Genomic DNA, 22355 nt, shown 5'->3' on the forward strand with positions numbered 1-22355 from the left:
TCCATGAACAAGAAGGCAGCAGAGGGGGATCAACAGCAGACATGATGGCAGCCCGCCAGATGATCAGATATGCGATAACCACATCAGAAATAGTCTGGTGGTGCTTAGCATAATGCATGTTCCCATTGTGCAAAGCAAGGGCAGTTAGTGATCACTGGGGCAGCGGAGGAGCACAAAGAAGAGGGAAAGGCGGTGCAGAGCCTGCCCTCTGAGGGTATGTCTACACTGCACACTAAGCTCAAGCCCTACTTCTGTCCACACACAAATCAGTCTGATGCAGATCAGCAAGCATTCAGGGGCCAGGTCCTAAGACCATGCTGGGGGGTGGGTCAGAGCTCAAGGGCTGCCGGGACTTAGGTCCAAGCCTTGTCATTTTGCAGGGTGGACACACGTCAAGCCGCAGATCCTAGTCAGAAGATCTGAGTAGTGCAGTATGGACCCTTAGCACGGCTGAGACTCCCAGGTCCACTAGCTGTAAAACCCAGGCTTCCAACGCAGCGTGAATGCTCAACAACTGGCTTGGAAACACCTAGTACATACGCCTGGGTCCCACAGACCCAGGCTAAGCATGCAGCATAGACAGACCCTGAAAGGGCCGAACTGTGGTGACTGTGCTGAAGGGGAATGGGCCTGAGAGCTCATTGTAGGAATGCGTTTAAAGAGGGCCTGTTGTCATATCTACAATACACCTCAGGCTACATGAAACGTCTGTTTAGTTATAGAAGACAACGCTTCTGAGGCACGGCAGGGAGCCAGTGCATAGACTAAGTGCAGTGCAGCTCCGTAACTGCATGAATACAGCAGAAACCTGCTAACCTGCAAGTGAACAGACCCACTAAAGGGCAGAATGTTTGCAGATTAGCAGAATAAAAACTACAGAACTAATACCTCGGCGCACACCTGGTTCGTTTGTCCAGCCAGCTGTTTACCTGGCCGTTGTACAGCTGAATGTACTGTTACAGCTTGTCAGACATCGTAATCCAAGCCCCATTCTTAGAGCACTCTGGACTGAGAAGTGGGGAGATGCCACTGTTGTGGGTGTGATTCCTAGTGCACAACAGCAGCTAAGGTTCACTCTACAGGGTCTCACCTGTATGTTTGTGGACAGGGCAGTCAAGAAATGACTATGAAGAGTTGCTTGCAGTAAAGTCATTTAGACAGATCTGCTCTTTATAGAGCAACTTCACTGTGAATCCCCCGCTAGCTGGTTCCCAACCACTAGGCTTTACTGTCCAGACGGGAATTGAGTATTTGTTACCGGGCCCTAATTTGGATTCAAAATTTAATCCGGAGCCCTCAAAAAGCAACACAGAAAGATGCCATCCTACCCCTGAGAGAACAGGAAGACTCACCCCTGAACTGAGGTCAAGAATATGGAAAACACTTTTTACTAGGCAGCTTTGCCTGGAGTACAACACTTCCTCCCAAGAGCCAGCTGCAAACCAAGCTAGAGAGCCCAGCTTCTTGAGCAGATTTTACAGGAGGAAGCTTTTCCTCCATGAGTGACCGGTTCACACGCACATCCCCAGAAGCCTTCCACGAGAGAAACACACAAGCAAACCCACCAGCAGATTGGCTCCTTCTGCAATTGTGGACGAATACTTTGGAAACTGAAGATAAGCAAGCAAGAAGGACCCATGTGTTTTACAAGGACAGACCTGCTCAAAACTTGGGGCAACTGCAAGTTTTGACGCAGCACAGACATGGGTGGCTCCCGTCTGATTCAGTGAGGTCCCCTGGGTTTTGCTACACCATTACCATGTCCACTGAGCTCCTGGGAAAGGGAATTCCCCTGCTCAGATATTGTCAGTGGAGCTCTGGTCTCTGGAGCACTCCCTGCCCTTTGGCAGCATGCTAGTCAATCTGCTCTCCCTTCCGACACCACTGGACCGGGAGACAGTGGTTTGCTACAGAGCACAATGCAGAAGGCAGAGTCCATGGCTGTAGAAAGCCCAGAATATAAAGCTTCAAATTATGGGTTATCAAAGCCTTAAGAGTCATCTGGTTTTGGAACCTGCTTCCACAAGGCTCAACAGAACAGCACCTTGGGGTTTTGCAGACAGGCAGCCCCATATATTTAACCTTTCTTGTTTGCTGAAGTTGCAGCTATTTTAGCATTGATCAGGCTTAACAGGGCTGTGGCTCTGAAGGTCCAGTGAGGCAGACCCAGCCATGTGCAGTTCCACCCTGGCGGTTGGGGAGCCAGCTGTCAAACAGGGTCAGGAACCACTCACAGCTTGGTTTCAGATAGCTCAGGGGAGAAGTTAGTGCCCATTTGATGGTAGCCTTCAACTACCTGAAAGGGGGTTCCAAAGAGGATGGAGCTAGGCTGTTCTCAGTGGTGGCAGATGACAGAACAAGGAGCAATGGTCTCAAGTTGCAGTGGGGGAGGTCTAGGTTGGATATTAGGAAACACTATTTCACTAGGAGGGTGATGAAGCATTGGAATGGGTTACCTAGGGAGGTGGTGGAATCGCCATCCTAAGAGGTTTTTAAGGCCCAGCTTGACAAAGCCCTGGCTGGGATGATTTAGTTGGGGTTGGTCCTGCTTTGAGCAGGGGGTTGGACTAGATGACCTCCTGAGGTCTCTTCCAACTCTAATCTTCTGTGATTCTATGATCTGAAATCTGGTTTATTCTCAGTAGTTATATTTTCTGCTAGGTATTTTAGAGATGTTGCCTCTATAGTAGGAGCCAAAGGAAATATTATTAGCAGGCTAGTGTCTTCTGTGTGGGTCAAGATGCGCTTCATTCTGTTCCAACTCTGGTAGCCAGAGAAGTGGCATAAAAAGTTGGGGCTAATCCAATTATTTTTACAGGATTTTTCCTCCCCACTGTACTTTGAAGCTGAAGTTTGTCAGCTGCTGTATATACTCTGTTTTGGTTGGGGTATGGTCTGCTGGGGGGGAGGGGCGCATCTCACTCAGTAACTCTGCTTTGATCTGCTTACTTCAAAAGCTAAGAGCCGGAATGCAGGATCCCCTTTCTCACTACTGAAATAACACCAGCTCCGAGTTAGACAACTAGCATTGCAGTGAGATACCAGCGTGCACCTAAACAGTCTCCACCTTCTTCATGGAGCTATCGCCACTGGCCAAAAGAAAGGGACCTGCAAAAGTTCCACCTCTCTGAGGCTTAATGGCTCCTGCAAAAGAGGACCCCAAGGATCCTGCTGGTGGTGGACACAGGCCAGCCCGGTCCACTGCCCTGAAGAAGCAAAGCTGTCCCCGCAACCCATACAAAGCTGTTCCTGGCTGGCTTAGCACCGGCGCAGCTGGAAGACGCTGGGCTGGGTATTGAATTCTGGGGTGTGGAATGAAGCAGTTTGGATGGTTGGGGGAAGAGAGGCAGCACATGGAGGGTTAAATGCATGAGAAATTAGGCAGTGTTCGTTATTGTATGAAGCCAATAATTAGAGCCTTGCGTTAGTTACTGCTCCTTTGGGAGAGGGCCCTGTGGGTCAAAGAGCCCGGAGGCACACGTAACTCAGCACTGGCAGTAACACTGCCTCTGCTTGCACAAGCAGTCGTGTGACAAATTCAAATGCCCATCCTACTGGCCGTTTGAACTTGCAGATGGGTTTACGGAAATACTAAAAGTGAAGTTAGCCACTCTAGGCAAGGGAGGACATCAGAGTTCTTTACCCAGTAGTGACTGAACAATACAGCCAGGCTTAATCAGAAGTGGAGTATTACCTCTACACAGTCTGAATACATCCCCCATACATTCGGAGACACCAGCCCTGAACTAAGTGCTCCCAGCCTTCCCGGCTAGTTAGCTGCTCCCCAAATGCCCCCAGGGCTAAAGCCCCCAGCATGGAACCCCCCCATTGCTCAGCTGGGACTAAGGGACTAGGAAAACTCCTGAGAGAGGCTTCATAGCCAAGTCACTCCCCAGTTCTCTCTCCAACCAGGAATGGAGACGAGGCAGCTCGGCTCTAGGCTCATCTAATTAAGTTGGTCATCACTAGATTTAAAAAAAAAAAAAAAAAAAAAATTGCCTGAGATCAGAGGGCGCCGCAGAATCCTTTATGGCGTGTAGACCTGGCCTTCCATTCAGGGCCGGCTCCAGGCACCAGGCAACCAAGCACATGCTTGGGGTGGCACCTGGTAAGGGGCGGCCAATCTTGGGGTGGTGGGGGGCAGTGCGGCGCGGCATTCCGCGGGGAGGGGGGGGCGCTCCGGCGGCGCTCGGCTGGTGGGGGAGGGGGGCTCGGCGGGGCGGCGCTTTTTTCCGCTGCTTGGGGCAGCAAAAAAAGTTAGAGCCGGCCCTGCTTCCATTGGTCAGTCTTTCTCCTTCAGGAGACATGCAGAGACGGGCACTCACAACTGTGCCATTTGCTGGGGCAGGGAAGAGTAATTACTCTCTTGATCAATCCTTGCTTTAGTGAAGGCAGAGGCATTCGGCAACGCATGGTAGGTTTACTGGGCCCCCCCCCCCCTCTCATTAAGCGGCAGCTACACTTCCCAAGTACATTCAGGCTGCCCTTCAGCATGTCTAGTGTTAATTCCCTCCCTTGGAGAGAAAGACTATCACACCCATTAAGCCTGGCCTTGCTGAGCAGTGGAGCAGCAGGGAAAGCAAAAGGAAACATATTTTGGAGGTGCTCCAGCTGTCAATCACAGGCATGTTTCTCTCCAACAGCCTCTGTGTTGTTTGAGCGGGTTGTTTTTCCGCCAGCAGCACAATGGGTCCTGGTTATTCATTGAAAAAGTCTGCAAGCGGGCACCGCCCTCCATTCACAACCAATTTGGAACGCTCCATTCATTCAGAGACCAAAAAACAATCCCTCCCGCTCAGCGCTACCATTCAAGAAAAGGGAAACGACACTTAAGATCATAACAGAGACCAGCTGTCCACACAGAGAAGCCTGCGCTGTGCGCAACGTTTACATAAGGAATTCAAACACTGCAGGAATGGCCTGCACTGCGCTGGGGAACTTGGCTTCTTGCAGCGTTCACTCCAAACCCGCTTGATTGTGCAACTCAGCTTGTGGTGAGGGCCGGAAACGCCTTTCGGCCAAAGGAGGGGGCAAGAAGTTAAACTTGGGCTCCTTTGTTCAAAACAGAACTGCAGGGTGCTAATGTCTGGGTGAGATTTCCCTCACTGACTTGGGCAGTGGACCACTCTGGGACCCCCCCGGGACCACCCATCCCTATTTCCCCTATTCACTGGGAGGAAAGAAGATCTGCCCAGCCACACCTCAGCAGCCCTGCTTTGCTTCTGGGAGCTGCAATCAACTTGGAGAACTGCTGATCCTCACAAGGGACTGAGCATGCTCATGGCCAGCAGAGGATAGATGCATTACCGAGGTTCCAGGGAATGGGGAGAGGAGCATGAACTGCAGAGTTCCCTCCGTGTACCAGAGGTGGAAAAAATAACCTTCAACAGCTACTTTGGGGGATTAAAGCACATGGCAGGGGAATGCTTGTTCTGATTGCCTCTCCTAGGCTGCATTAGAGCTGGACCCATGACACCCCCCACGGCTGGCCTTGGAATGAGGCGTATTTCTGCCGGCCAGTTCATTTCAAACCATCCTGTGCTTCACTTCCCCTACGCACTGGGAGGACACAGCAGCGGGCGGGGCCCCATTAAGAGAACCATCAGTGAGCTAGTAACAAAAGTGATCATAATCCATTATTGGCACCAGCACCGCTTCCCCGGGCACTGCCTAGGAAAAGCTTGCTGTGCCAGCGCAAGGCTGGAGCACTGATGTCTCAAAGGCCACGTGTGAGGGAGCACACACGCGCGAACAGGCTTCCACCCTCTCAATTCTACTCCTCTCCACTAGAATTAGAAGCTGAAAAAAGCAAGTAACTAGTTTAACTATAGAGAAGGTTAGAGAATGCATCTCCCCATACCATTATGAGATGCAGCCGTGAATGTGGTACTGGCAGGATGGAACCCACAAGAGCTGCTCCATGTTTGAACTGGCCAGGTAAGCGATTTGCTGCTTCCAAGTTCTGCTCTTGCCTGGGGGCAGCACCAACACATTAGCCTAGGACGGACCCTCTACCCTACCACCATTGAAGGGAACCTGTCTGCCCAGCCTGGCTTTCACTACAGCAATTTATTACATTTCACACCATCAGCCTGACAGTGCTTTTTATGAGTCAGACCAGAAAATACCACTTCACCCCATTTGACCCATCAAACTCATGTTCCCTGCCTGTATACTCAATCCTAGAAACTTAGTTTCAGCATCTTTCCACAAGGCTAAGTTTAGGTTATTTAAAAAAAGGATTCTAGCATCCAACGCCATCGCCCCTTACTTAGCTCACCACAGTGAGCTAGTATCCTCGAGCGGATAAGAATTTGATTCGCTGTTGGAAAGGAAAAAAGCAGATGTCTGCCAACTATGTCCTGAGTTGGTCTCTGCAGGAGGTCCAACTAGATCAGAGGTTCTCAACCTTTTCCGCACCGTGGAGAAAAGGTTTGGGCCCCATAAAGAAAGGATGAGTGGCAGCAACACCCTAGGACTACTCACAACCCTCAAGTTACGAACCCCTGGGGCTAGATCTTAGGGACCTCGTCTGGTCTTAAAATAAAGCCTATAAAAGATTCAGGGCAAGAATCCCAACCCAATCCCTAGAGCTGATCCCATCTTGTCTCTTTGAGAAGTCCAAGGGGGGGTGAGGGGGAAGAATGACACTTTTCAAGCTCTAATTGAAGCCTTTCATGTCAACCTAGAGCTTTTATTTTCTCCATTTTACTGACTCTCCAGAGGGGATGAGAAAGAAGGAACAGGCATTCTCCTGTGCAAACAAAACAGACCACAGCCATTCACAAGTAAGTTCAAGGACACCTGCTGATTCAAATCCTTCTACTCTCCTTCATAGCAGTAACACATGCCTAACCCCTTTCAACCATGTACTGACTTTGAAGGGATGCTGTTGACTCCAGTATCTGCCCAGATCTAGGTTCTGTAGAATCAAGCTCTGAGAAGGTCAATAAACAAGTGAACCTTCTTTGTCATTTTTGCAACCAATATATTAAAGGAGTGACCACCGTATAATAGGACTGGCTGACTCTACTGATTTCAGCTGTCCAGGCTGAGAGAAATGCAAGTAAACAGCACAAGACTTGGGCATTTCTGGAGAATCCAGCAGCATGGTGCTCACTTGTTTTGTTCGCACATTTCGCCGCTCTGTGCCTGTTCAACCTTTATTTAATCCTCAGGGCGCTGCCATTCAGGAACGTGCCTATGGGGGTCACACAGCAAAGCTATAGCACAGCATGCAACAGAACACCAGCCTCCTGGCTTTCTTGGTTTTAACCACAAAACCATCTCTCCTCTGAACGAAAGCAATGTGACTTTATTTGCTTTAATGACTTAAGGTGTTACTGGGGCCCGAGGGAAAACCTTGCTTACAACAAACTCTGATGCTTTAAACAACACCATAAATGTAACAGCCTGTTAGACAGCATGGCGCTGATCCTGCAGCAGCAGATCCCTGTGGAGCATCAATGAAGGTAGCAATCGACACAGGGAATGGCCATTAGAGAGCTCACAGCAGGAATAGGGCCTTAAAATATTTGCCTGCCTCAGACTAACCACCTGTCGAATGGGTATGAGTGGCCAGAGGTCACAGAGGGTCCCATCTCTCTCGCCTTTGTTCCAACCATGCACTGGAACCCCTGGCTGTGCGCACATCCATCCCCAGCCACTTCTGGGAGACGAATGTTACAGCTACAACTGGGAAAGGGTCTCAGTTCAGGAATTCAGCCTTTGACGCTGGAGACTGAGAGGAACTTTAGGTCCATGGCTCCCTTATCCTGTGGAGAGCAGGGGATCATTTCTCCTCTACATTATAACAGGATACAACTAGGCTTGGCAGAATTCCATTTTTTAATATATTTATTTATTTCAACAGAGAATATCAATGTTCATTTTAAAACATTTTTTCAATATATTGTTTAAATTATCAAAGTTGTGCAAAATGATGGGTTTTAAGTATTTTTTTTAATGTTTGCAGGTGCTGGAAGTTATGGTGGGGGTCAGACTAATTATTTAACTGTTTGAATCTGTGTCTCCTGTCATTAAAGTCTCATAACCGTTAAAACGCAAACTGTTCACATCAGATGTCAAATATACAACGTCAATACCCTTAAAGAACTCTAGGGTTCTCAAGTAGCAGTTTTCTTACTTTGCCGCTTGGTAAATTTTGATCATCATCAATGGACATATTTGTCTGCTTGTGTGTTTGGTGAAAAAAAAAAAAAAATCAAGGTGTACCAACATTTGCCAATTAAAAAACGAAATCCTTCCAAGCCTAGATACAACACATGATAAAGTGACCCTGTCACCCAGAAGATTATAAAACTCCAGTTTGCTCTTAAGTATGACCTTATAGAAAATCTTCAGAGGAACGGGTTTGATGAGACCATCTCTGTTACTGTGAAATTAACAGCAAAAACTGGTAGCGGCTTTTCTTCCCGAAGCCTTCACTGCATTGTCAAACTTCTGGCAAGGTGCGGCTGATGAGACTGACTTTACCCAGCCCCGAGAATGCCAGACAGAACATTTGCCACGAACTACATACAGGAAGGGTCACTATGGGCACACTTTGTCCTCCAGAGAGGCATTTGCGGGACCGGAAAAGACACCCAGCATTCTCGTGGTGCGGCTTGTCAGCTCCACCGACAGTGGTTTGTGAATATTATGTTATGTTATTGCATAACAGCAGGACGAAGCAAAACACACAAAGCACAGTCAAATCTCCAAAGGACAGCAAAAAAATCAAAATTAAGGCCCCCACCCAATCTCAACAATAGCAAATAAGGACAAATGTGTCACTTGTGTTGACAGTGTCCCTTTAAATAGTGCAGCAGCTGGGTTCAATGCCAAGACCGCACGTGCAATAGGAAACATGGACTATGGTGTTCTTGCAGCAGTCTGTATCCACAGGCGTGACTAGGCACTGAAATCCAAGTGTTCTTTATGCTCCCCTTAGTACTTCTTGACCATTCCGTTTATAAAAGAAAAGCTACTGGAGTGCAAGACTGCCATCCCGCCCAGAGGAAGCTGCACACGGGTGCATTCCAGGCTCCACCATGACCTTTTACAATACGCAATATTTGTATTCCTCTTTACAGGCCAGTGAGGGCATTAAAAAAAAAAAAAAAAGCTATCAAGGTTTTAGCCCCAAAACAGCCTTTTGTTGCAAGTGCAAGTCTGTTCCAGATACTCCTCATTCGCAGCCAGCTCCCTTCGGGAAGAGTTCAGTTTTCTCCCTCCCATCTAGCAGGTGGGGGGGGGGGGGGGGGAGGGAAGAGAGAGAGAGAGAGAGAGAAGGAAGCCAACAAGCCAGCACTGGCTGCTACCAGCCTTGCCAGCAGTGTGATAGCACACCCCCAACTCACTGTTTCCTCTGCAGGTTGTGTGTCCCCCTCCCTATTTTCTCCTCCCCATCAGGCCGCAGAAAGCCTGGCAGAACCCCAACGCGGGCTCAGGTCCCGCAGGTTGCTACTTGCAGGACTCTTCTTAAGGAGGTGGGAGGCAATTCCATGGTTTCTCCAAACCTCTCACTTCAATTCAAGTTTAGGCACCAATGCAGCAAGCTGCTCTGAGCAGGCACAGGGTTTCCCCAGGCAGGACAGATTATGGCACATAGTGTAGCCCCCCCCGCCTTCCACCACTTCTTCCTCCTCTACCCTTTGCATCAGGTGCTCTAGGTTTCAAGGGCAGGAGGATGAACTGCCTTAGCCTAAGGAAAAAATATTCAAATTCTTTTAGTGCTGCTATGCCATAAAACCAAGATGTCAATTTGAAGTTACCTGGACAGCCTCATTTCAACACAAACTCCTCTTTATTCAGCTTGTTTCAGTTAAGTTATCTTCTGCAGCAGCAGAACACATTTTAGCCACCCAAGCCACAGACAAGCCTCTTCAACCCGAAAGCTTATGTCTCTCGGCTCACTCCGAAAACCCCAGTGACCAGGAGTGGTCATTTCGGCTCTCTCTAAACTCCTCAGGTTACATAGGAATAAGACTGCCGAGAGGCATTTGAAAGAACCTCTGCCAAAAGAGTCACCCTCCCACACACACTGCAGTTTATACTGCTCCAGGCAAGAACTGGAAGGGCTGGGCTAGAATGTCAACACAGACTTGTGTTTCTGACTCCAGGCCTGCCTTTTATCTCCAGGCAGAGAGAGAGAGAAAGTAAAACATGTTGGTTGTCTGGAGCAGTTTCATGGCAAGCATCCCACTCGCTTAGAAATAATCAAAGAGCAATAATTAACATGCATTTACTGTAGCATAAGATACTCTGCTGCATGCTGTGACAAAGTTTCAGCAAAGAATCTGTTCCACTGCAGGCTAAATTTGATTTCCTCTACGTTCTGTAGCAGTATGACTTAGTACAAAGGCCTATTAATAAAGACCAAGCTGGTATTTATGTTTGCAGTTAACAATCCAAGAACATCCTGCTTTTATTTAGCCTCTAACGCCAGTATGGTCAGTCCAAAATACACACAGGGAGAACATACAGACACAAGCAGCTTGCTGCATATAAAAGGGAAAAAAAATAGGAGCTCTAACTGGCTCAGGTGTTTTCTATCATCACTGTGACTAAGGAACAATTCTCTTTCTGATGCAATTCACAAGGGACTGCATTTTCATCAATCTTCTCTTAAACATGCCTGCTTGCCAGTGACTAATGCTCCCTGATGCTGCTCAGCACAGCTCGAGTTTCACCAGTCAGCTTTGCCCTTGACAGCCTCACTAGGCTACAACTAGAAAAGCTCCGAGGCCATCACAGAGAGATGTTAGCTCTCCAAGTAGCACTGCACCTGTGTTCCTATCAAATTGATTTTAAAAGCTATTGTATTATGGACAATCAATCAGAGGGGGTTCAAATGAATCCCAGAGATCCAAGTTCACAGATGGTAAAATATCTTTACAAAGCTATTTAGTCAAGACAGGATACTTGGAAATATAGGCTAACCTCATCTTGAGGAACCAAAACCATGCAAGTCTGCATGCTACCTTTTTCTTAACCCTAATGAGTTACATGAGTTAGTGCAGAAAACAGCTATATTTACATTTACATACAATAAGCTATGGAGTTACTTACAGTTATCAGACTGAAAATCTGGGACAAACTGTTCGTCATCAGGAACTTGGGCTGGAAAAAAAAGGGGGTTGTAAAATAGTTTAGTCACTCCAAATACATGTGCATTAGAAAATGTGATAGAAAAAAGGGGCAGAGATGAAGACTTGCCTTCAGCTAACCAAGCCTCCTGAAGCTGGCTGAGATCCTGGAACAGTTCTGGAACAGAAGAAAAGAATTATGTAGAACAGTTACAAAGAGGTTCAACTTTTATGGAGAAAAGAGGTAGTAGTGACAACTTAAGTTTCCCCCTCTTCATTAAGATTCAGTTTAACTACCTTCGGAATCATGTGCCAGGTCAGTGTCCAAAAACTTCCTTTTTCTGTCAGTCACTGGCCGGCCTCGACATTCCTCTGTGCAAGACTGCTGAAAGAGAGACCACATATTGCCATGAAGGACACAGCAAGCTTACCAGAGACAGCACACGCTAGACAAAGGAAGAGAAATCTTACGGTAAGAGATGAAGAACAAAAAGTGCTTGGGAGGCAGAGACAAACAAGACTTACCCCTGGGACCATGAAAGGGACTTGCTGATCATAAAAGCCATCCATTGTGCTTCCAATATCTTTAGTATCCCCTTAAATGTTTTCAGCATTGAAGCCAATTCCAGAGAAGGAGGGTTTTCTTCAAAGTACCTACTATGGCAGATTGAACACTAAGGAACAAAAAAAGACGCAAAGCATCAAGATCTGCCTTTAAGCCTGAACAGACTTCCCCCTTCTCTAATGGCATGGAAAGAACACTGCCTGCGAGCTTTAAAGATTAACTGCTGGGCTCAATTAACACACACCAAACACACTATGTTTAAAGACTAATCCATTTATTCTCTGATATTTTCTCCCCTTGCCAATTAACTTGCTATGATTGATCATTTTCATTCACAAGTTTCTCCTCTATAACCTAACTTCTTGCTTGAACAGAGAGGTCATAACCTTTAGTTTGTGATGTCACAGAGTTACCATGGAAACTGCTGTGACATCACTAATGATTGATTACAACTGCTTAAAAGCAAACATATGGGCAAAGGCGTGGATTACAAGGGAGAGATCATATTGCCCAGAGTACAAATATTTTTTCTCTACATGGCTAAAAGATAGCTATAAATAGCAACAAGTCCATGGAAAGTAAGTCCCAGTTTACTTAACAAATATGAAAGAGCTAATCTATCTAAAGACAACAGAAAATAAAGTTTAACTCTTCTGGGTACTGCCAGGGAAAGAGAGAGAATACTTCTCTAGGGGCCATTTTAAAATAATGAAAATCATTGTTTTAAGAAAATCAGTTGGCTTCCCAAGCCCGTCATATGTTTGAGAAGTTAAACACCCAGTAACAAAAGGCAAACGTTTTCTATATGTTTAGTTGACAGTGAAGTCTACATGAAGTGGAAAATCACTACTTCCCCGTGCTGTTGATGCAACTCTTGCCATTCCAGAAGCCAGACTGTTGTAAATTAATCAAAGAGCAACTTTCACTTCATTGCTTTTTTAAAACATTGAGTAGTTTTGGTGTGAAATGGAGTGCAGGATTGTTGTGCCGCTATAATTGCAGTAGATTTTTTAAAAAAGCATCCAAGCCTATAAGTATATAAGCCTTCTACTTCTTCTCTCCATAAACAGAAATAAGGAATTTGGTATTTAAATATTTAGCATGAAGAGGAAAAATGCACACCACAAGTTTCATAACACCTAGGAGGGGAGGGACCTTTCCAGCTTCCATACCCAAGCAGTATTGTGTGTTACAGACTAAAGCCTGCTCTTAAAATGTCAGAGTCCTGCTCCAACATTCAGCAGTGCAGGAAAGAATGCAAAGGAGATGCCCGAGTCCAAAAATCCTTCCCAAGTAGTGGTTGGGTCCAGTTTTTCAATAACAGCAACATTTTTAGAGGGCTCTAGACCACATATATTTAACTGGGCCTGTAGTTAAGCCACTTCCTCGCCTGTTCCTTTCCCTGTGCCCCCAGGAAAGCTTTAACACAGTCAAACAATAAAATTAGCATCCCCTCCCCCACAACACAAATCTGGCTTTAGCTTTATGAATGGAAGAGGGAGCAGCAGCAGGTAGAGTGTAACTGGATCCCCAGAGCAGGGCCCCATTCACAAAACAAGGCACACACTTCCCAGCTTTCCCCATTCATGAAACTCCTTCAGATGCGCCCCCCGCCCCCACAGCCTCGGGAGAGACAGCCCCCACCCCCGCGGTTTGAGGGGAAACTTAATGCTTCATTCACAAATCGCCCACATTCGTAGAACTCCGAGCAGCCGCGGCCAAGCTTAGCCATTCCGTCCGGCAGCCCTGAGCTAGAGCAGGCTGTCGCGCGCCCCTACACTCCAGCCCCATCCACCTGCTCCCGCCCCCAACATCTTGTGCACCTCAAAGCCTGTCCCCCGCACCCCATGATCCTCACATCCATCACCTGCACGGCGATACTAACACCGCCTGCGCACCCTCCTATACCCCAAACATGCATACCCCTGGCACCCCCAAACTCATGTCTCGCACCCTAGGTACCCCCAGCTCCAACCGCCTGCACCCCCACACCTCCAAGCCCCGCGCGACCCCGCATGCACTTCCCACCCCCTGGTCCCCCAAGCCCGTCACCTGCACGGGCACCCCACCCCTGCACCCCATTCCCGCGCACCCCACTTACACTCCCCCAAGCCCCGCGCGCCCCTCGCGCTTCCCGTCTACACCCCCAAACCCCTCTCGCTCCTTCCCAAGCCCCGTGCGCCCCCTCCTGCACCCCATTTCCGTGCGTCCCTCCCCGCCTGCACCCCCATACCCGCGCGCCCACCACCTCTTGCGCCAGCCCGAGCCCCGTGCGCTCCCCGGCCGCGCAGCCCCCTTCCCCAGGAAGGCTGCGGCCTCACCCCGATCCGCACTCACCGGGTCCCGTAGCCCCTCGCAGCCGCCGCAGAGTCGCTCGGAGCCGGAGTCTTTGGGCTGCCAGAGGCCGAGCGGCCTCCCGAGTCCGCCCGCCCACCCGTCCGCATTGGCCCACAGCCTCTCCAGGAGCCGTCAATCACTGCTTGTTTACCCTTTCCGCCGCCCAATGGCGCGCGTCCCTGCGGCGCCGCCCGTTCTGATTGGTCCTAGTGGCCCAGCGGCGCGTTCTGTGCCCGCCTCCTCCTAGCGCTAATGTACATAATTTATTCTCCGGGGAGTGGCAGCCAATCGGCACAGCCTAATTTGCACAACGATTGCAAGGACGTTTTTCATTCATAAAAAAACGCGTCCTGAGGGGGAGGTCGAGCGAGGGAAGGATTTAAAGAGACAGCGCCTCGCCGAGCGGCCAGGCTCCCACCGCGAGCGCGGCGCCCCGTGCCAGGCCGGCGCGTCGCGTGCCCAGGGCAGGGGACACTCGCCCTTGCCCAGCCTCCACGGCACCCCGGGGCGTTATTGGGGCTGGGCAGGGCACAGGCGCAACCCCGCAGCCAATGGGCTTCGGAGCCAATGCCAATTGGAGTATCGTTAGGCCTCAGAGTGAACGCCCCAGTGCGCATCGGCCGGGGGCTTTTCCCTCCCTGCAGGCTACAGGCACTGCATGGCTCCCGGGAGGTGCCCCCTCAACCCATCAGGACCAGCAGCTACTGAGTGCCCAAATGCTACAGTGACTGAGGGGACTGGTACAGAGTGCCAGCCTGCTGCTCCACTGGGTCTCCCCTTAGAACAGCTCACAAGCTCGTTGGTTGGTGCCATCACATTGATTGGTCATGATTAAGGTTAAGATTCTGTCACGGTATTTTTAGTAAAAGTCAGCGATAGGTCCCAGGCAATAAACAAAAATTCCTGGAAGCCTGCAACCTGTCCCTGACTTTTACTAAAAATACCCTGGGGGGTGAAGGGAAGCAGAGCTCTGCCTGGGCTAACTCTAAATCCACCACTGGCTGTCATGTCACCTGGGCTGGGGATACTGTCAGGGCTGGTGTAACCACTAGGTGAACTAGGCAACTGCCTAGGGCACCAAGATTTGGGGGTGCCAAAAAGCAGTGCCCCCCAATTTTTTTTTACACTACAGTGGAGTCACATCTTACACGGGGGTTAGGTTCTAAAGTCACCGCGTACGAGGAAAATCGCGTATAGTGAAAATTACCATAAAGTACAGTATACACAGTATACACTAGAACAGGGGTCCTCAACCTACAGCATGCATGCCAAAGGTGGCACACAAGCCGATTTTTTTTTTTATGGCAGGCGGCAGGTCCCAGCTGCCACTGAGCTTGCTGCTGACCTGGGGTTCTGTTCACTCAGCCGGCAGTGGGCTGAACAGGGCCAGCAGTGGGCCGGGGTCCCAGCTGCCAGCCCCGCTCAGCCCGCTGGGGTCCGAGCCAGCTCTGCTCAGCCTCCTGCCAGTCTGGGTGAATGGCCTGGGGTTCCGTTCACCCGGGGTTCCGTCCACCGGCTGGGGGTTCCATTAAATTAAAATTAATGGAGATATACTATCGCCTAGAACTGGAAGGGACCTTGAAAGGTCATTGAGTCCAGCCCCCTGCCTTCACTAGCAGGACCAAGTACTGATTTTGCCCCAGATCCCTAGGTGGCCCCCTCAAGGATTGAACTCACAACCCTGGGTTTAGGAGGCCAATGCTCAAACCACTGAGCTATCCCTCCCCGCTCCCCCATTCCCCCAGGGTTCTGTTTGCCGGCCGGGGGTTCCGTTCACCCAGGCCGCCAGGAGGCTGAGCAGATCCAGTGGTCAGGCCCTGGGCTGGCAGGAGGCTGAGCAGGCTGAGTGGGGCCGGCGGCTGGGACCCTGGCCGGCAGGAGCCAGCGGACGGAACCCCAGACCGGCCACCGGCCCAGCTCAGCCCGCTGATGATTTGGGGTTCCGGCTGCCGGCCCCTTGCCAGCCAGGGTCTCGGCCACTGGCCCAGCTCAGCCCGCTGATGATCTGGGGTTCCGGCAGCCGGCCCCTTGCCAGCCGGGGTCTTGGCCACCGGCCCTGCTCAGCTTCCTGCCGCCCTGGGTGAACAGCAGGAGGCTGAGCGGAGTCACCGGCTGGGACCCCGGCTGGCAGCTGAATGAACAGAACCCCAGGCCGACAGCAGGCTCAGCGGTGACCGGGACCCGCAGCCTGCCATTAAAAAAAAAATCAGCATGCGTGCCGTAGGTTGTGGACCCCTGTTCTAGTGTAGACAGTGTATACTGTAATTTATGGTAATTTTCACTATATGTGATTTTCCTCTTACGCGCTGACCTTAGAACCTAACCCCCGCGTAAGATGTGACTCCACTGTATTCATTTTTGAACATTTATAATAAGCGATGCTCCGGGGCGGGGGAGCGTGCAAGGTGGAAGTTTCGCCTAGGGTGCAAAATATCCTTGCACCAGCCCTGGATACTCTGTCAGCTGATCCCCACAGTCTCCAACCTACCTGGGCAGTACGGCAGACATGGCCCTGCCCACTAGCTCCTCTCCACTCCCTAGCCCAGCCACTACTTGCCCCCCCCCTAAGGCTTATCCTCTTACTTTTAAAAATGATTGCTTGCCCCTCTCCCACCCTCAGGTTTTTCTGGCAGCCCTGTTGCCAGGTATCCAGTTTTAGACTGGAAACTCCAATAGAAAACAGGACCTGAGTGTCCGGTTAGCAGTGCTGACTGGAAACTAAATGTCCGGTTATAGGAGTAACCACATTAGCCTCCGCTCCTCCCACTCCCAACACCCACCCCAGAGGGCTGGAAGAGAACCTGTCCTGCTGCTGTGGGAGGAGAGGCAGCTCAGTGCAGAAAGAGACAAAGAAAATGGGCTAGAACCAGGTAGGTACCCGTTCTATGTGGGCTGGGGCGGGGGGAATCCTGTTTACCCCCTCCCCAGCCCTGCTGCGCTTGCAGTTTACCCCGAACCCTCCCTTGCTCCAGAGACCAAGCCTAGCTCCTGCCCCACTGCGCTTTTACCTCCGACCCCTTTTACAATCATTCCCCAGGGGGCCCCACAAATATGTTTGGCGCCGGCCCACAAAAAGTTAGTCTGGCCCTGGAAAGGATGTGTGTGCACTGCACAGGCTAGGCCTGTGGAGACCAGGACAGAATTCCCAAAGCTGGTGGGATGGGGAAGCTGGGGGATGAAAGTGCATCCTCTTCTCACTGCCCTGAATACCAGGGATCTCCGTCACCAGCAGAAGTTGGTCCAGTAAAAGACATTACCGCACCCACCTTGTCTCTCTGAATACCAGACATATTTTCAAAGGAAGGCAGCCCCCCCACACACAACACACACATTGCCTACTCTGCCAGGGTATTGTCCCCCTCTTTAGATGAGCTCACAGGCCAGCACATGTGCCCATGCACAAAGATGGCCACAAGTGCTGATGCCGGTCACAGAAGCCTCATTGTAAGACAGGGCAATACAGCAAAGGAAGCTAGTAGGTCACACTGCTAGAGGAGACAAACTGACACAGAAGGCACACAAGGGGCCCAGGAGAGCCCAAACCTTAGTACGTGTTCACTGTCATGTCTCTCTCTCTCTCTGTCTTGTGCACACACTTACTTCTCATTCAGCCGCCATGAGCAGGAGCAGACCCCAGGGTTACAGAGGTTGCCCTCCATGTTCAGCCGAAGCAGCCCAGCCATGCAGAAGCTGGCACTGACTCATATGGCATCACTGGCACAGTCCTGGCAGTGGGTGTCACTTTGGCGCCTTCAGGCCTTGCCTGTGCTGCTCCACAATACCCTTCTCTGCCCATGTTAGTGCCTGCGACAGAGCGGGCAACACAGCTCTGACTGTGTAGGGCACAAGGAAAGACAATAGGGTGCTGAGCACTACTGCACTGTCAGAACAAATTGCGCTAATTAGCCCTGGCACAACCCCCACCCTCCTCATTTCAGTAGAGAAATAGGGTGTTTAAATCCACTAGCTGGCAGGTTGCACCCTCAGGCTCATAGCTGGAAAGGGCTACATTTCTAGACTGCTGCCCAGTGCCCTGCCCAATCCTTGATGGCCTACAATTTGGCCTGTGCTCCGGCAGCGCTACGAGTGCATGGTCCAGTCCAGGGAATGTTTTGATTGACCTGAACCAAACTTTTTCTGGCAGCCAAAGGGCACTTTTTCAGCCCCTCCAAGATCTGTGTGTAGATGAGCACTCCCAGTAACACAGAGATGGAGACATGGACTGCAGTCCACCATGTGAGCACCTGCCCTGGGGCATGGCACTGGAAGCACAAAGGAGAGTTTCTGTGGTAGTGACTTGTAAGAAGATTGCACAAGGAGTCATGGGGTCACAATGGGCATTCTCCATCAGCCCTTATCCATAAATAAAAAAACAAGAAGCAGAGGGGGGAGGGATAGCTCAGTGATTTGAGTATTGACCTACTAAACCCAGGGTTGTGAGCCCAATCCTTGATGGGGCCATTTAGGGAACTGGGGTAAAAAACTGTCTGGGGATTAGCCCTGCTTTGAGCAGGGGGGTGGACTAAATGACCTCCTGAGGTCCCTTTCAACTCTGATATTCTATAGCAACTGGTGTATAAATTAGATTCTATGAAGTGTAGAAAAATGATAAGGGAAGCTAAAGACATAAGGAAAATTCCATAGCTGACTAGGCTAAGGACAATAAAAAGGAGTTTTTAAAGTATATTAGGAACAGAAGAAAGCCTAGCAATGGTATAGGTCCATTACTAGATGGAGTGGTAAAATAATCATGCTGTGATATAGGCCAAATGTTCAATAAATATTTCTGTTCTGTATTTAGAAAGAAGCAGGATAATGTATTCATATCACAGTCCCTTAGTAACTAAGGAGGCTATTAAACAACATCTACTAGGGATAAATATTTTTAAATCATAAGGCCCAGAAAATTTGCACCAAGAGTCTTTAAAGAGTTAGTTTAGGAGATCTCTGGTCCATTTAGGTTAATTTTTAATAAATCTTGGCATATTGAAGAAATTCCAAAAGATTGCAAGTGTGCTAATGTTGTGCCAATATTCCAAAAGGGCAAGTAGGATGACTTGGGTACCAATAGTCCAGTTAGCCTGACATCAGGCCTGGGCAAAATAATGGAAAAGCTGATATGAGAGTCAATTAATAAAGAATTAAAGCATAAGACTATAATTAATGCCAGCCAACATGGTTTTATGGAAAATAAGTCTAGTCAAACAAACCCAATTTCACTTTTCAATGAGATTATAAATTTGGTTGATAAAGATAATTGTGCAGATGAAATATATTTGGACTTTTTCAAGGTGTTTGACTTAGTACTGCATGACATTCTGATTAAAAACTAGCACTATACAATGTCAATAAAACATCTGTGAAATGGATTAAGCTCTGGCTTCCTGACAGATCTCAAAAAGAAGTTCTCACTGGGGATATTTCTAGTGGAGTTCTGATGGGATTGGTACTAGGCTCAGCGCTAGTCAACATTTTCTTCACTGATCTGGAAGTAGATGTAAGCCTGTGGTCTGAATGAGTTCTCTCTTGCCAGCTATTAATGAACTGGAGGAAGAGAGGTCAGGAGCAGACCTTATTTGCATAGACACACCTACTTTGCCAAGGTTAACAACAGACACACCTGCTTTGTCAAGGTGATCAATTTGCCTGTTTTGGTTTAAAATTCACTTTAAGTCTTGGATGCAGAGGTAATGAAATATTGTTATCCCTTTTGTATGACCGAAAGGCAGCAGAACTGTACTTTGTATGCTTAAGTGTGGGGAGAGTGAGCCACATCTGGGTGAAAGAGAGTGAGGACAGCTGTTCCTACCTGGTGCTGAGGCTGCTGTTTAAGAGTCCTTGATGCCATGTGACCCTTCCTCTCCAGTGTTTAAAGATAGAGCTGATTAGACAGCTGAGAGTCCTTGTCTTCCCTCAGTGCTCATTAGTGCTGTAATCACCCACAAGCTGGTCTTGGGGCTGGCCCTTGGCCTGGTTGTGGAGGCAGCATTGCAATGAAAGGGGATGCAGCAGCTACAAGGTTCCCTCCCCTCAGCCTCATTCAGTGAACCTTCCTTGGCCCCCCACCCGCTGGCCCAAGCATCTCAGGGACAAGGCCCGGAGCTGTTTTGCTAGTGTCAGGAATGGGGCAGGTCCCTGCAGCACTCGCTGCAAAACATTGCAACTGGTTCAGGGTGGGAACTGCACTCCTCTTGTGCACCCCCTGCGTGCATGCACACATGCAAATTCATGTGCACACAAATGCAGCATCTGGGGGAAACCCTATGCTGTAAGTGAGAGCTGTTTTTCTGCCCCTCCTAGTATGGACTGTTCTTTGAAAGCACCCTCCAAACAGTGGGTGTAGGAGGCACCCAGGCTGCCCAGCTGACAGCACGAATACACCATAGGGCAGAGCGCATGGCTGCAGCGAGATACTGGCCCTCCCTGACTGTTGGACACACTCCGGCCTTGCTCCCCACCTGGTCCTGCTCTGATTGCTCCTCTTCCCAGTGGCCTGATCTGGGTTACCCTTTGCAGCAGGCCCAGCCATGGGGCTCTTCTGTGATCTCCCTCTGGCTGGTGGTGTTGGCTGGTTCTGAAGCTGAGTTCTGCACCGGTATCCTCAGGAGCAGTGGCGTCACTAGGAGTGGAAACGTGTTGGGCCCCAACTTATGATGGGTGGACAATGCCAGACTCGCGCTAGCTCGTAGTGCGCTAGGGGCTACAATGAGCAGTGTGGACAACGCGGCACTGGGCTAGCTGTCCAAGTCCAAACCCACCAGGCACTGCCCCTCCAGCTCTGCCTGGGTGCTAACTGGCTACACCTTGGAGAACCGGGGCCCATTCAGACTCAGCCATGGCTACACCCCTGCACAAGAGGCCAAGCCAAGAAGTATACAACCCTTTCCTGCTTTCCAGTCTTTCTGAAAGACAATGGACCTTTGCTCCCTGTCTCAGGCTGAGAAATGTTCCCTCCCTGGATGCTGTTTGCAGGGAGTTTGTTGGGTGGCTGGCCGGCCAAAGCCGTGCTGCTGTTACCTAAGCAGCAGTGAAAAGGGGGTGTAGCGCTCTGACTGCCCCCTGACAGTAACACCTCTGGGAAGGGGTCTGGAGAAGGAAATCAGTACCCTGCCCCCACAACGAAAGCTGCAAGGCCTGACCCCAAACCTGGAGTCGATGGAGGCAGTGCACAGCGCCATTGGTTGAGTCTCTCTTCCACATGGCAGCAGGGAGATCTACATACAGGGCTACACCAGGTGTGGCTCTAAGGAGAACAATTGCTGGAGGAGACTGCAAGATGCTTCCCGGTGCCTTTGTGAGAACGGAAATCTCTACAAGTTCAATCTTATGGGGGAAGGGAGAACTAGTTTGGCTAAATTTAGAACCCCTCAAAAAAATCAATGGGTCTAAATTTAGCCCAATATACGCTTCACATTGAGAGCTCAGCTTGGCTTTGGCAACACACAAGTTCCCGCCTGCTGCTGCTTCTTTGTTTGTTCCCTAGAAACAAGACATTGATCATTTTCAAATAGGAAGCGTTGATTAGGGTTCAGTCCTGTAAAAGCAGATGTTTGCAAGGCACTGTCCCTGAAAAGTCTGATGGGTTAAATGTAGGGGAAGTGCCTTGTCTTTTGAGTCCCCTCGCACCCTACGTTGTAAAAGGCCGCGGAGAATCCGGCTCAGCTGCAGCCTCACACCAGTGGAGCTGTCCCAGTATAAAACCATTGGATGCCCCGGTGAATCAGGCTGTGCTCTAGGGGCTTTGGGAAACCCAACCTGCCCCCCAGCATCTCCCAGCCCCACACACTGGACTGGCCCTTGGTTAAGTTCTGGAAAATCCCTCTGGTGCAGGGATGTGTGGGACGTGCCAAAGCTCACTCAGTGATGGAGACACTGTAGCCTCTTCAGAGGCAGCTTCCATTGCAAAGCTCTATCGTAGCGTCCTGGAGGCTGGGGGGTGCGTTTTAGGCCCTGCTTTTCTAAACCAAAGCACAGGGGAGGCAGAGGAGAGCATCTTGGCAAAGCCTGAAGGAAACCCTGCAAACTGGTTTTGAACTACGGGTAATGTAAAATTACTCTGATTTGAAATGGTTCCTGTTGTGTAACTGCTTTGTCTCCTCCTGGCTTCAAGCAGCTGGTTACGGCCCCTTCTCGCTTCCCAGCAAGTTAAACCTCCTCAGACGCCAACGCATCAGCTGCATTGAAGAAAATCACTTGTAATGATGAAGCAAGGTGATGAAGTACTTGGGGGTCAGCCTCACTCCCATTATTTCAATGGATGTCATAGCCCCAGTCCTGCTACCAGGGATGCTGTCACAACATGGAAGCCGTGACCCTGCGAGCCCTGGCGCTAACTAACAGTGGAGGATCTGAGTAGGAACAGC

At 49.8% G+C, this 22355-nt stretch overlaps 1 protein-coding gene across 8 annotated transcripts in view; it reads right to left on the reverse strand.

The window, feature by feature from the left end:
* The window catches only part of ETV5 (ETS variant transcription factor 5), a 41760-nt gene extending 27636 nt beyond the window's left edge, over positions 1–14124 (reverse strand). For 2 of the 8 annotated variants that reach the window (XM_065556199.1, XM_005308636.4), the window contains exons 1-5: positions 13993–14124; positions 11616–11764; positions 11388–11472; positions 11221–11268; positions 11074–11124 (exon numbers count right to left, since the gene is read on the reverse strand). In XM_065556199.1, the coding sequence (XP_065412271.1) occupies positions 11074–11124; positions 11221–11268; positions 11388–11472; positions 11616–11660 (229 nt within the window). In that variant the 5' untranslated portion in view covers positions 11661–11764; positions 13993–14124. Of the gene's footprint in view, positions 1–11073; positions 11125–11220; positions 11269–11387; positions 11476–11615; positions 11765–13992 lie in introns of all 8 variants that reach the window. The other 6 variants (XM_042853458.2, XM_005308635.4, XM_065556203.1 and 3 more) reach the window with 4 other exon arrangements.
* Positions 14125–22355: the final 8231 nt, after the last annotated feature.

Source organism: Chrysemys picta, chromosome 9 (assembly GCF_011386835.1).
Source record: "Chrysemys picta bellii isolate R12L10 chromosome 9, ASM1138683v2, whole genome shotgun sequence".
Taxonomy (NCBI): domain Eukaryota; kingdom Metazoa; phylum Chordata; order Testudines; family Emydidae; genus Chrysemys; species Chrysemys picta.